General features: G+C 49.6%; 4 protein-coding genes across 4 annotated transcripts; 2 read left to right on the forward strand and 2 right to left on the reverse strand.

Annotated features, from left to right (window-relative positions):
• Positions 1 to 1,183: 1,183 nt before the first annotated feature.
• On the forward strand, positions 1,184 to 5,794 carry KY384_000731 (uncharacterized protein; the record flags this gene model as incomplete). Its single annotated transcript, XM_044809265.1, has 3 exons — positions 1,184 to 1,395; positions 1,440 to 3,822; positions 5,435 to 5,794. The coding sequence occupies 3 exons, from the start codon at positions 1,184 to 1,186 to the stop codon at positions 5,792 to 5,794; spliced, it is 2,955 nt and encodes a 984-aa protein (XP_044665252.1).
• Positions 5,795 to 6,584: 790 nt separating this feature from the next.
• On the reverse strand, positions 6,585 to 7,430 carry KY384_000732 (uncharacterized protein; the record flags this gene model as incomplete). Its single annotated transcript, XM_044809266.1, has 1 exon — positions 6,585 to 7,430. The coding sequence occupies one exon, from the start codon at positions 7,428 to 7,430 to the stop codon at positions 6,585 to 6,587; it is 846 nt and encodes a 281-aa protein (XP_044665253.1).
• Positions 7,431 to 7,597: 167 nt separating this feature from the next.
• KY384_000733 (uncharacterized protein) lies at positions 7,598 to 8,809 on the reverse strand (the record flags this gene model as incomplete). The annotated part of the gene is made up of 2 exons (XM_044809267.1): positions 7,598 to 8,399; positions 8,694 to 8,809. The coding sequence occupies 2 exons, from the start codon at positions 8,807 to 8,809 to the stop codon at positions 7,598 to 7,600; spliced, it is 918 nt and encodes a 305-aa protein (XP_044665254.1).
• Positions 8,810 to 9,051: 242 nt separating this feature from the next.
• KY384_000734 (uncharacterized protein) lies at positions 9,052 to 11,547 on the forward strand (the record flags this gene model as incomplete). Its single annotated transcript, XM_044809268.1, has 1 exon — positions 9,052 to 11,547. The coding sequence occupies one exon, from the start codon at positions 9,052 to 9,054 to the stop codon at positions 11,545 to 11,547; it is 2,496 nt and encodes an 831-aa protein (XP_044665255.1).
• Positions 11,548 to 13,048: the final 1,501 nt, after the last annotated feature.

Genomic DNA, 13,048 nt, shown 5'->3' on the forward strand with positions numbered 1-13,048 from the left:
TATTTAGAGATCCGCCCCAAGTTTGGTCCGCGTTAAACGACATTGCAGCTCACGCTATAGTTGAGCTGAAAACAAGAGAAAGGTCGATCATGGTTCGAGCCAGGAAAGGCCACTTGAAAGCTCATATTGAGCAGTCTTGCGCGGTGAGTTGTTCGTCGAAGACATCGAGCCCGTTCTGGAAAAGTACCCAAATTGGTTGTTCAAACAGCAGGTGAGGTTCGATCGAAGAACAATCCTAGGAGGCCCTAGACTGGCAATCTTGATTTCCCCCGCTCGCCCCGTCGCCCCGCCGCCCCGTCGCCCCATCTCGGTGCACGGGCCAGCTTGTTTCATGCTGCATTATGAATTTGTGATAATAGTAGGGGTTGTCGCGTGGCGTGCAGGGGCACCCGACCGGAAGCGAAGATCAAATCTCGGGCCCTAGTAGGACACAGACCGAAGTGCAAGAACGCGTAAGGTGGACCGCCTTCAAACTGCAGAGAGACTAATGACATCCGTATTGGCATATATATCCGTTGCTAAATTTGGACCTGTTCGCTTCGCTCTCTAACCTTAAAACCTGGCTAATTTGCGGAGCCCACCCCAATAATCACCAACAGTAGTGTGTCCGCAATTCATGGCGAATGTTTCTGTAGGGCCTGCTACAGCAACGGAAATGATAGACCACCGAGCCGTGGGCGTAGTGGAAACCATCGAGTATTAGTCTGCTGACATGAACAATGAGTCGCATCACCATTCGCTCTATTCGGTCCTAGTCAACCTGGAAGATGAACGCAAGAGCGAAGTGCAAGAATTGCTGCCGGCAGATGCACTTCATCATTCAATGGCCAATCAAAGAATTCTTGCACTACGCTAGAGGCCTCGATATGGCACTAACATCGTGTGTGTATGAAAGAGATAGAACCCTAAGGCCAATTCCCCGGCGCTGTGGCTGAAGGTTATACGGTATGATTACTTCCACAGCCTTCGTAGCCTTGCCATCTCAGCTGCCAATCTTTTTCACACACACATCTTGAACATTTACTCCTGCTCTGCATTATGCTTCTCGAACGTCACATCAGCCCAAATTTGATGTCCGGCTTGGGCGTGCAGCTTCCGAACAGGCCAAGAAACTCGACAGGTAGAGGGTCTTGTCATCATTTGCAGTCTCGTGTCCACTTTCATCGAGAATTATATTGGATGCATGGCTCGTGTCAAGCCGATACTGTCCTTCTCACCATTACAGGGTGGGCATGCGAAGAAGCAGAGACATGATGGACGGAAGTCGCCCAGAGTGGGCGCTCCCCCAGCCTTGTCTCCATCACAGCGGCGGAAGTTGATTCGGCTTTACTTCCTGACCAATATGACCCTGGAAGACATATGTCGTGTGATCAGCTTTCATTCTAGACCTGTCCAGTGAGTTCGGATTCACACCAAAAGAATAAAATTAACGAGTCTAGGAAGCGAACCGTGCAGAACACGCTTCATGACCTCCTACGGGTACGGTATGATCGAATGCGAGCAAAAGATGTCGTTGCGAGAAGACGCCGGGTCTCTCAGATACTTGCGTGCAGCTCTGAGACTGCAGTCAAGCGTCACGACGACGCCTTCTTGAAAACTTCCGAGCCGTACATAAGTCAAAGATTGGCACCAGACGAGTCTCACTTTGGAAGCGAGTTGTCTCCAACTCTCTCAACTTTTTGTGCTGATGGGAGTTCAACAAGTGGCTCTCTCTCGACTGATCTACCGAGCCCCAGCACTGCACCGAGCCCTTTCAACGAGCTGAACTACGGATGGATGCCAGGTGTCGAATTGCATGGCACAACTTCGGGAGATCATTTTGATTATGTCCCTGCCCAACACCAGTTCTCGTCACTGGGGCAAAACCCCACCCTATGTTTCGATACTTCGGCGCAGCCGCCAGCTCAAATCATTTCCGTGGATCCTATGTTACCTTTCATCACCGATCCTGAGCACCTCGAGAAACTCGTGAACCCTCTTAAGAGACCTGCGCCGCAAGTTTTCGATGGAGTCTCTGCCAAACTTTCTACATCATTTTTCCTCCCTGGGACCCGTTTTGAGGACACAGATCTGGACTCTTTGAACCTCGCTGATTTATTCAGACCGGAGACTTATACAATGCTAGAAGACGCGCCCACCGAACCTGTGACTGCCGAGTCGTACGAGGCCCCTGCATTCAATGGAGTGATGAGTGGTCTGACAGTTCTTGACACAGAGAAACCTGCCGATGAGCAAACCCACTCAAATACCGCCATGGCCTCCTCCACCATCGAAAGGCTTTCTGGGAAGGCTACCAATACATCAACCAGAAACAGAATATCAACTTCCTCGTCCCGTCTTAGTTCGTTAATAATCAGGTTCTCCGCCTATTCTCTGTCTCACAAACAGGACATGCTAGAAATACTGCGACATTCTTTATGTTCGATAAGTTCCACCAGGACTTCATTTTCTCTTCTACGCAAACCAGTTGTGCAAGTAGAGGGAAATCCTACAAGAGGAATTCCGGATTCTCTATCAAAATGGATGGCTCATTCCTGCTCAGCTAAGGAGCATGAGCCGAATATGCCGATCATATTATTCAAGTCCTGTGGAATTTCGCTCTCTGCAGCTGCCAATGCCACATGCATACAGAGTCCTAATATTCTGCATGGTCGCAATTTTGCCAGGTCGTATTGTTGGGATGCTATCTCATGCGGTTTGGGTTCTGGGGCGGACACTGCACATGCCACGGTACACGCAACAATATTCTATGAGAAGAGGGGAGCGACATATTACTTACCCATCCGTTGGCAAGATAGATTCGGAAATACGAGACTTCATCTAGCTGCGGCAATAGGAGCGGACTACAAGTTCTTACAGTCTCTGATTGAACAGGGAGAGTCAATCAATGCAGTCAATACCTTCGGCCAATCTTTCATGCACGTCATTGTTCCCGGGCCTGGAGTCTCTAATTTGACGAGCTTCTTGAATTGGTTGGGATCAAAGGGATTCAATTTCAGCACTCGAGATCTACAGGGTCAGACGTACATGCACGAATGTTTGAAACAGGCTCGTCATATCGAGGCGTCATCCCCTCTGCCTTCCGGTCTCTATCGAGACAACTCTTCATTCACCCTCAAAAAAGCCTCCTCAACTTCCACAACTCAACATTTCCTTTCCTCGATCTATGGAACAGTGAAGCCGGGAGTTGATCTCGACCGTGTGTTTACAGACAAAGATGATCTTAAACATGTACACAGACAGATCTCAAGCGCCATCTCTATGGTCTATTCTAGAACCAAGTTGTACGAGCTCATCGAGTCTCGCGCGTCAGATGTCATCGCATATCCTCATGACCTTCATGGTTTGAAACTTCGCAATCTTGCTCGATCTACCACCGACCCCAACCAGTATGACTCCTACGGCTTGACTACAATGATGAATTACATCGCCAGAAGTAGATCCAGTGAACAAGAAGACGGAGTCATGATTGAGACATTAATTCTCGCTGGTGCTGATGTTGAATTTCGCAACTCTTTTGGTGCGACTGCACTTCACATAGCTGTTGTCGACGGTAACATTGGCGCTACAAAAGCACTCCTCAAGTATGAGGCTAACGTTCATGCGAGAACCTTCCAAGGCCACGGAGTCCTCGCCTTAGCGGCGGACGCCAGGTCCAGATCACAAGACGAGTCTTTGTATGCTCGAATTACCTTATGTATGGCCTTGATCATCGATGCAGGAGCTGTCGCCAATCCAACTTACTTACAGGAATGGAGCCTGCGATCTCTACAGAACACAGGCCCAATTGATGTTTGTGGCTGCACTATCGACGAGGAAGTCGTATCTCAGAGCGAGATTGACGAGCTTGCTTGTCAAAAATGCAATAGTTGGCAAAAGTGGCTATGACACCACTCCGCGCCCCTGCAACCTGCGCTGCTTGAAGAAAGGTAGCAGTAATAGAGACGATCGTCCGATGAAGATCCAGCGACTTGGACAGACTAAAATTCTTACCCTTCGGAGCAACACTTTCAACCAACCCCTTTTTTAGACTTGGTTACAAATTTGATAAAATTAAATAGAATTTATTAATACCAATGAATGTCCTTGTCAATATCACCCTAATAAATGTACTCAAACAATACTTGAAATGATATCACCGCTGGCTGACCTTCGAACGAAGCACCGAAATTCAACACCTTCGATACTGATAGCTTTTTTGTCGAGGTTCTTAATCGGGTACTGAAATCACGGTCTTCACTCTCCAATATATCTCCGCTATGCCATCCACGTGCCTCAAAAGTCTCGTTTTGGGCTCGATGCTCCAAGTCAGTGATGCCCATCCTGGCAACCCATCTCCCAACTCCCTCATATCACGGCTCCGCAACCTCCTCTTTATACTTATCAAACCTGAAATAGTCCCTCGCATCCAGGTTCCTTATCCCCTTCTCCCTCTCGACCTGACTATTTGCATACGCGGCTGCTGTATCGATATGGCGATGTACGACTTCCAGCGCTTCGAGTGTGGATGTTTTGATGAAGCTGGAGGGGGAGGTGGGGGGTTTGGTTGGCAGGTGACAGGGCCTGTTGAGGGAATGCAATATTTGCTGTTGTGGGGACTGAAAAAGGGGTGTGAAGGAAACACGAGTGTGATGCAGATAGGGTAGAGGCTGAGATACTAATCTTGTGGATGTTTTGAGATCAGGTCAGGTTGGCAGTGGACTATTGTCAGACCCTGCGTGCAAAGGTAAGACATCATGATTGGAGAAGCGACTTAGCGCGAGTGGACTGCGATGGTGGGTTCTATATGGTCTTAACATCGAGCTTCAGGTTGGCTTACTACCTCGTCGATACCGTGGTCGAAGACAGCTCCTGTTTGAGGTCCTTGGAATGTGATCAGTCTGCAAGCATGCTTTTCAAAGGTACTCTCTATATATCTTGAATATATGACTCGCCATTTCGCATCTCTCACTTAGATCGTTCTTTGATTTCTACTTGAGCTTGATATGCAATGGCGTAAGAATTATTGCAACCTTGGTCAAGAACTCTTGGAAATTGGTTTTGAGATATATAGGTCTTACTCGTGGGTACCTGGGTTGCTAAAAGTGCTGTATTAGGACCCTGAGCTCCACACATGTCGGCTCTTTATCTGGCTGCGCCAGAAGCGCCGTTCTTTTTGAAGCGCAGAATGGTGATGTAACTTCTCCATTTGTAAAAACACAAAGAGGGAAGAAAGGTAAGCTGTCGAACAGCCCGAGATATCCTGACGTCCTTGTCCTCGAAGTCTCACATTTTGGTTATAATGGCTATCGCAGTCTTGATTTTCTGGCTTCTTATCTTGAGATGTATGGAATCAGCAGTGTCAGACGTCGTACAGTCGTCAGTGTTGCATTGATGTCCAAGCCGTTAAATCTGAGACTGACGATGCCATACAAGGCTAGATAGCACATTACAGCTTCAGGATGATCCACCACCGGTCATCTGGTGGGAGCCTCCGTTCCTTCCTGACTTTACGAAGCCGACAGGGGAGTTGGTTCGTCAACCAAAATACAAGATCTTAGTTCGACGACGTGATCCGGCGTCTCCCGTCCTCGAAACCGCCTTCTCAAGGTTGAAAACGCAAGCCGACATGGCCATAACAGAGCAGTACAAGAAAGCCTCGGTTGATTTTCTAGAGAAAGGCACAAGCCGTGAGTGGGAATGGGGACATTACAGGCTGGGGCTTGCTGCGCCTGCTGAAAAGTCTATGAGCAACGCAGCCGCTAGATTCCATCTCGTAATGCTACAGCAGGGATTTGAGACAACGGTAGGTTGAGGGAACTCTGTATCATGACTTTTGCGCGCCAGCATTCTGTCTTCAAACCTAAACTTGACCCTTCATCCTTCTTGCTTGTGCTTGCAGAGGTCCATGGACTTATATGTGGATAGGGATATCATTTCGCGAGTTGGGACATCTGGTTTAATCGTGAAGAGTTTAAAGCAACACATGTGAACAGCGATCTCGCGTGTGGAACAGGATCCTGGTACAAAGTGTCAACTGCAAATGCGACTCAAATTAGTTGATCGTGAAATGTCGATTGGAAAAACAACAGAGGGATTGACAGAGGGATAGAAGAGAGGAAATGAGCTCTCGGAAGATGACCAGCTTGCTGCTCTCCGTATCTGCGCAACGAGAGAACACAGAACGCAATTTGACTCCGGGTTCTTTGAGTGCCGGATATAATGATTCAAAGTAGATCATATGCAATTTAAATTCCGGAAACCCAATAGACATTGCCACAGCTGGTGGCGTTTGCTTCCTTTTGATCTGCCCGCAAGCTAGACATGAGCGGAAGAGGTAGAAAAGTGAGGTGAATTTCCTGATTCTAGAGAAGAAATTCGATTCCTCTCAGCTTTATGAGACCTCCATGCGCCAAATGTTCTCATTCAGCTACTCAAAACGCGTCCATTTCTTACCGGCCAAGCAAGTGCGATCATAATGGGTCTAGAATCGAATAAGACATCATTGCCGCTGGTCAAGATACCTTTTACAACCAAGCCAGCAGTTTCAATGAGGTGCATATCTTTGCAATACGGTAGAGCTGCCATCGCATGGCAGTCTCTTTTCATTCAATTTGAGTAGGGAGCACGTCGAGTTGGTCGCTATGTGGCGAGAAGTCCACTTCTGCAAGATTTCCTGTGGCATTGAGGAGCTTCGTCTCAAATTGTAGAGGTTCTGATCTGACCGTCTGTCCCCACACGCTGGCCAACAGCCTTGGGGCCATCGCTGAAGAGCCTCCAAAGCCGCCAAATTTTGGACTTACGCACACGTCAACCAAATCATCCAGGAGCCACATAGTGTTCCCGAAGCTAGCGAAAGCGACCAAGTCCTTGTCTTCCGACTTTAAATCGACCTGCACTCGACAGTGCCCGTACGGGACTGAGAAGGGAGCCTTGTAATTGATTACCAGGCCAGCATGAGCACTTGGATCTCTTGCGAATGTTATGGCCTTCTCGGGGTGTCCAGGATATGGGTTATGGGCTTGTCGCCATAATTCGACTGCAAGATGACAGTCTTGTTGTGAGGTTTTGTGTAGATGCTTCACGCCCGGGAAACGACCAGGCTTGAAGCAGTTGTCACTTGATACAATGGGCGGTGTCAATTCGGTGGGTTTCGTTATCTCGCCAGAGGCGGGTGCTGCTCTTACGAGGGGGTTATTGAGCAAAAAAGCTGTGACAACGGTAAGCAGGATTTGCCGCATACCCAATCCGCGTTGCATCTTCTTGAATTGCTGCAACTTGAGGGACTTATGCATGGCTGCTATGAGTAATGCCTTGTCTCGGTGAGACCTTGCTATGAGACTATGTGCGCATAAACAATATGCCACATTTGGCGAACCTTCAAAGTCCGAGACACATTTTGGGGCCATTCTTGGACCCTCTAATGTTTCGTTAGGACTGAGGTCGTCCATACCGAGAATGATAGTCATGTAGAATCTTGAAGTTACTGTGAGCACGTTGGAAAATGGTCTACGGTAGAAATCCGTTCATGGTATCTCAAGCCATAGCGATCATCTCGTGGTAAATTGCAAAGAGTAGACTGCGAGGTCGGTGACGCGCCATCACATTGGTCCTTTTGCTAGCCCTTCCGTCTCATATCAAGTATCTTCTGTAGGTGCACCTCTCCTTTTCCACCCCATCCTGCCACACCCTCTTTGACATCAGGTCGAACGGCTACATACCAAGACCAAGCTCTCTTGTCGAGATCGTCCTTGGACAGGATATGGGCCCAGGATTGGTATAGCAGATCCAGAGCCCTAAGAAGGCGTGCTAGATTTTCCTCCTTTTGAAGCCTCTGTGCCGAAGCTGAAGCTTTTTTAGATGAGGAGCTCTGAGTCTCTTCTGTCTCCAACGATGCGAATGACTTCATAATATATGCACGAGCATTTTGTGCACTATAGACCGGTAAGCCTAAACCGCCTGCCTGCTGCTGGGTTGTGGGAAATAGCGGTCCATTTCCTGAACGAAGCGCTTCGAGGTCGAGGCCCCAGAGCGCCGGCTCTTCATCTAAACTTTCATTGTCGTGTTTCAGAGTCGACTCAGTATCTAAAGACTCTTCCTCTTTGATATTTCCACCCTCCTGGTTCTCAGCTTTTACTGCGGCTCCTTCATGTGGATCGTACCCATGGCGCCTCATGATTTTTATCTCCCTACCCATTATCTTCACTACTGGTTGACCAAGTCCCCAGCCTTCTTCTTCCGCTCCGGTGCCTTTCTCCACGAGTCCAATGTTGACGGCTTTGCTTCTACTGTTCACGCTCACGACCGCTTGAGCAAGGCTGAGGCGAGATGAGAGGGGCTGCGATGGCATAGTGTATTTGAGTAGAATGACAACGAAAGCTAAGACAAGTGGAGCGCGGTTTGTGGAAAGTCTCGTGGCACTGATTAAATCCTCATCGGTACTCGTAATCGGTAGGGCCAGAGAAGCTTCGATGTTGGCGGGAGTAAGCTCTGAGCCGAGCAAAGGATTTACTTTTGAACATTTAGTGGGGGATACTGTAGACATCGCTCCTCCTGTGCGCTTTCTCATGACACGCTTTGCTGCAAGAAGAATCGCCTTGGCTTGTTTTTCATCTGGAAAAATGGATTTAATTGATGTAATGGAAGACTTCGATATGAGTTCAGAGCTGAAGCTCATCTTAGCTCGTCCTCAAGTAAGATTTCATGGCTCTTACCTGGTCAGATTGACTGTTTGCAAATCCTTCACTTTACTCATGGCTGAAGGCAAGGGCACTTTTGCATCCAGAGTAAGGAAGCGGAGAAGGTCCTGAATCTCAATCTTCGTCGCCATCTCTCCAGAACACCTCAAGCCGACTGAATGAAGCTCAGCTGTAGTTATGAAGAGCGCCCAAACAGTATCAACCTTTAGGCTACATCTTGTTGCGAGAGATAGGCAACATAGCGCGGGGCCGTGAATCGCGGTACGGCTTTACGTCACGTGCAGCACCGTTCTGTGATTGGCCAACCCAATGGAGCGCGCCAAAATTGTCCATGCCCCCCTTCGCATCTTAAATATTGCTAATAGTCCCGTCAATGGCGAAGGACTCGGACATCAAGGACTTTCCAGACATCAACAATAAACTGGGGGGTCCTACAAAGAAGTCACTTTTCGAACGACAGAAGGCTGAAGCGGAAGCAAAACGACAGCGAGAGCAACAAGAAACCGCTGCGGTCTATGAGGACTTCGTCAAGTCCTTCGATGACGATGGTGAGAATCGGTCGTCGGTAAACAATCAGACAGGTGGATCTATAGGTAGTGGAGCTTTTCCCAAACGGCACTTCTCCGGGCCTTCAAGAGGTGGCCTCGGAATCAAGAGCAGCGGACCTGGTAGTTTAGGACCACCGTCACTCGGTCCACCTCCTAGGAAACGACCACACGATGGCTCGGAGCCCTCAAGAAGAGAAGGACTGTTCGCTTTTGAAGATGAAGTCCCAGGGCCAGCAGATCCAAGGACAGCCCTAAGATATTCGGCTGAAGACGCACAAGACCAGCAGAAGGCCGATGACAGAAATGTCCCAAAACCCACGTTGAGACTATCGTCTCTGCCTCCGGGCACGTCGCCGGCAGTCATTAAGGCAACAATACCGTCTACGTTGACCGTTGAAGGTGTGCGCATCATCCCTCCATCTGGTCCGGGCACAAACAACACGGACCGACGGTCCATGACGGCAATCATCACTTTAGCCCAAGATACGCCTGCCTTAGATATTGATACGGTTGTTAGTGCACTCCAAAATCGATACATGGGTCGAGGCTACTACCTATCCCTCTCTCGACATCTCTCCACAACGTCACTTGGTGCTGCTGGACCATCGGCTGCTTTCGGGTCTTCAGCAATATCTCTGCCATTTGGGGCTCGACCAGCACCTGCATCCTTCCTTGGACGAGCAGCTCCGTCATCAGTACATCGAGGGGGATTCGCACCGCCTACCTCGTTCAATTCGCCTCAAAATCTTGGGAGAGGAGCTGCATCACAACTTCACATCACAGTGACGCCGCCTTCGAATCTGAAGCAGCTCAAAATCATTCACAAAACTTTGGAAGCGCTCGTACGACATGGCCCTGAGTTTGAAGCTCTCCTGATGAGCCGCAAAGAGGTCCAACAAGACGAGAAGTGGGCCTGGTTGTGGGACTCTCGTAGCGTAGGAGGTGTCTACTACAGATGGCGACTTTGGGAAATTTGCTCGGGGATGTACCGTAGACGAGGCCGAGCCGCAACTTCGGCGCAACATGTCGTTTTTGAGAACGGTGCTTCATGGATTGCACCAGAGCAGAAGCTACCATACGAATACACTACGCGCCTTGACGAGTTTGTATCTGACTCGGATTACCACTCATCAGAAGATGAAGACTCTGGTGACGAGGGGCGGAGACGCTATGCCCAGCATCATGGCGGTGCCCCTCCGCCTGATGGCCCAGTTGTCGAAGTCGAAACACAAGCGTACCTGAACCCATTCCAAAAAGCAAAGCTCACCCATCTGCTTGCACGGCTACCAACAGCCAATGCTCGATTGCGACGGGGAGATGTAGCGCGAGTGACTGCCTTCGCCATTCAGCACGCCGGTGAGGGCGCGGAAGAGGTCGTCTCAATGATTGTCACGAACGTCATCAAGCCTTTCGCATTCACGAGCGCCAATCCGGATCGCGAAGATAAGAATGGGATAGACGACAGGGAGCAAGCTCAAGATACGAACGGTGACATACCTCGAGGTGAAGACAGATCACCGGAAGACGACACAAGCGCTGCTAAACTTGTAGCACTGTACGTGATTTCGGATCTCTTGTCTTCCTCGTCCACGTCTGGTGTCCGCCATGCATGGCGTTATCGATCGCTCTTTGAGACAGCAATTAAAAATCATCGTACCTTTGAACATCTTGGACGGCTCGAGAAGGGTTTGAAATGGGGCCGCTTACGTGCTGAGAAATGGAAACGCAGCGTGAACCATATTCTAGCCCTGTGGGAAGGATGGTGCGTCTTTCCTAACGAGAGCCAAGCGGAGTTCAGTTCATTGTTCGAAAATCCTCCACTGACGAAAGAGGAAGAAGCTGAGAAGGAGGCGGAGGAGGAAGAGCGCAAAGCAAGGGAAGCTAAGAAACGATGGAGAAGCTTGAATGAGAAAATGGAGGGTCAGGCAGAGGTTGAAGACGAGGTCAATGATGAGGAGATGGAAGATGCAAATGACTCGGACGAGGATGAAGATGAAGATGAGGATGACGTTGCGGATACAATGGAGGCCAACATGGAGGCTTTTGATGGTCGAATACTCGATCTCGAAGCAATTGCGAAAGCGCCCCGACAAGCGCTGAACGAGGTGAAGATGGATATAGCGGTGATGGATCTATTGAAGCTGAGCGGAACGAGTGAGGATGTTACTGCCGCGGTCATGGGCGACGAGAGAGTAGCTTCTGTGCCTGCCGACCCCGACCAAGCCGCCGCTCAACAAGACTTGAACGGTGCTGGTGCAGCAGCAGCAAGGAAACGACAGCGACCAAAAGCGGAAGATATGTTCGCTTCAGATGAGGAATGATTAGCCGTGTCTTGACAGGGGTAGCTACCAGCCACCAGCAGGCTGGAAATTAAGCTCGAATTCCATGTGAGATGCACGTGCTAGTCACACAAACAAAGCCATTATATTGATGACTGACTTCAGAATGAGCTGTTTACAAGATTTCCTATTGAGTTCGTTATGCAGCATCTGTATTATTGGCGGCCTCTGCAGATAAGAAGACTGGGTATGGACCCACTGGGTCTGGGCCTCGTTCCAGGCCGCGCGGCTCAATGGGGGAAGATGTTAGGGTGGTTGTGGTGGGGTTGGGGGCTCCTGCCCGTCAATTTCTGATCGAACCTTCCCCATCCATTAGCGTCATGATGGCGGGACAATTAGCGCCCTCGGCCAGAGACTCAAAAGATAATAAATGTTGTTGCCGGCGGGTTCTCTCATCTTCTTCTTGCTCAAAACAATACAACATACAACAGTAGAACTTTCATTGAGCACACAGCACTGTCGCTTCAGTATCCATTCCCCAAAGAACAGCCATTATCACTGTACTACTTGTAATTCTCTAATACACTCGCCATCATCGAAAATCACCATGCTTTCCCTCATCTTCGTCTTCACGAGCTTCCTCGCTGGCTTTGCCTCCGCCCAGAACTCTTCGTCAACCCTCGACCCTAACTCGGTCTCATTGACAGAGAGGAGTGAGTGCGCAATCTTCAACACTGCACTTGGTGTGATCAATTGCATCCACTGACCTACTTATCCTAGATCAATGGTGTTCCGGTGAAACAGCCAGCTGCCCGAAGCTGTGCGGTGGACCAGGTTTCTACACAGCAAACACATGCAATGGCGTAAGTTCAATTTCTCCCTCACTGACACAATCATCGTGACTCCTCTACACTCTGTCGATCTGATCACGTAATACTCCACCCCACCTTGCCCACCTTTCCCTCCCCTCCTCTCCCTCCTCTCTCTTTCCTCAAAGCTAACATCTCCCTCCTAGCAAACCCTCACCTACACTTGCACCTGCTCCAATGGCTCCGGGCCAGCTTCAATAGACCAATACCTCGACACCCTCCCCAACCACATCTGCCAAGAACTCTTCGCCCAATGCAACATCCAAAACCCTGGAAGCGACCAGTGCAAGACCTGCCCCACCCTCAAAGCCGACGATGTTCCCATGTCGACCAGCTCTTCTGCAGCTCTCAGCAGCACAGCCACCGACTCTGGCTCCGCTAGCGCTGCTGCCCCTCTTCTACATCCAAGGCCGCCGGTCCTCGCATCACTGGCATTGTGGGCATGGGCGCTGCCGGGTTGATTGGGGCTCTTGTGCTCTGATCAAAGCGCCTCTTAGAAGGGAGGGAGGTTTGTGATGAGATAATGGTCACGGAAGATGAAAATGAGCATGAGCATGTGAATGGGGACGAGCACGGGTGAATGCGAGCGAAGGTGTTCCCAAGGTGTTTGTTTTCCTTTGAGAGACGACGAGGTGACGAGCATGGCATCCCCGCTATTGTTTTTGTTGATTGAG

The sequence above is a fragment of the Bacidia gigantensis genome (genome assembly GCF_019456465.1).
Source record: "Bacidia gigantensis strain McMullin 20006 chromosome Unknown contig_74, whole genome shotgun sequence".
Classification (NCBI taxonomy): domain Eukaryota; kingdom Fungi; phylum Ascomycota; class Lecanoromycetes; order Lecanorales; family Ramalinaceae; genus Bacidia; species Bacidia gigantensis.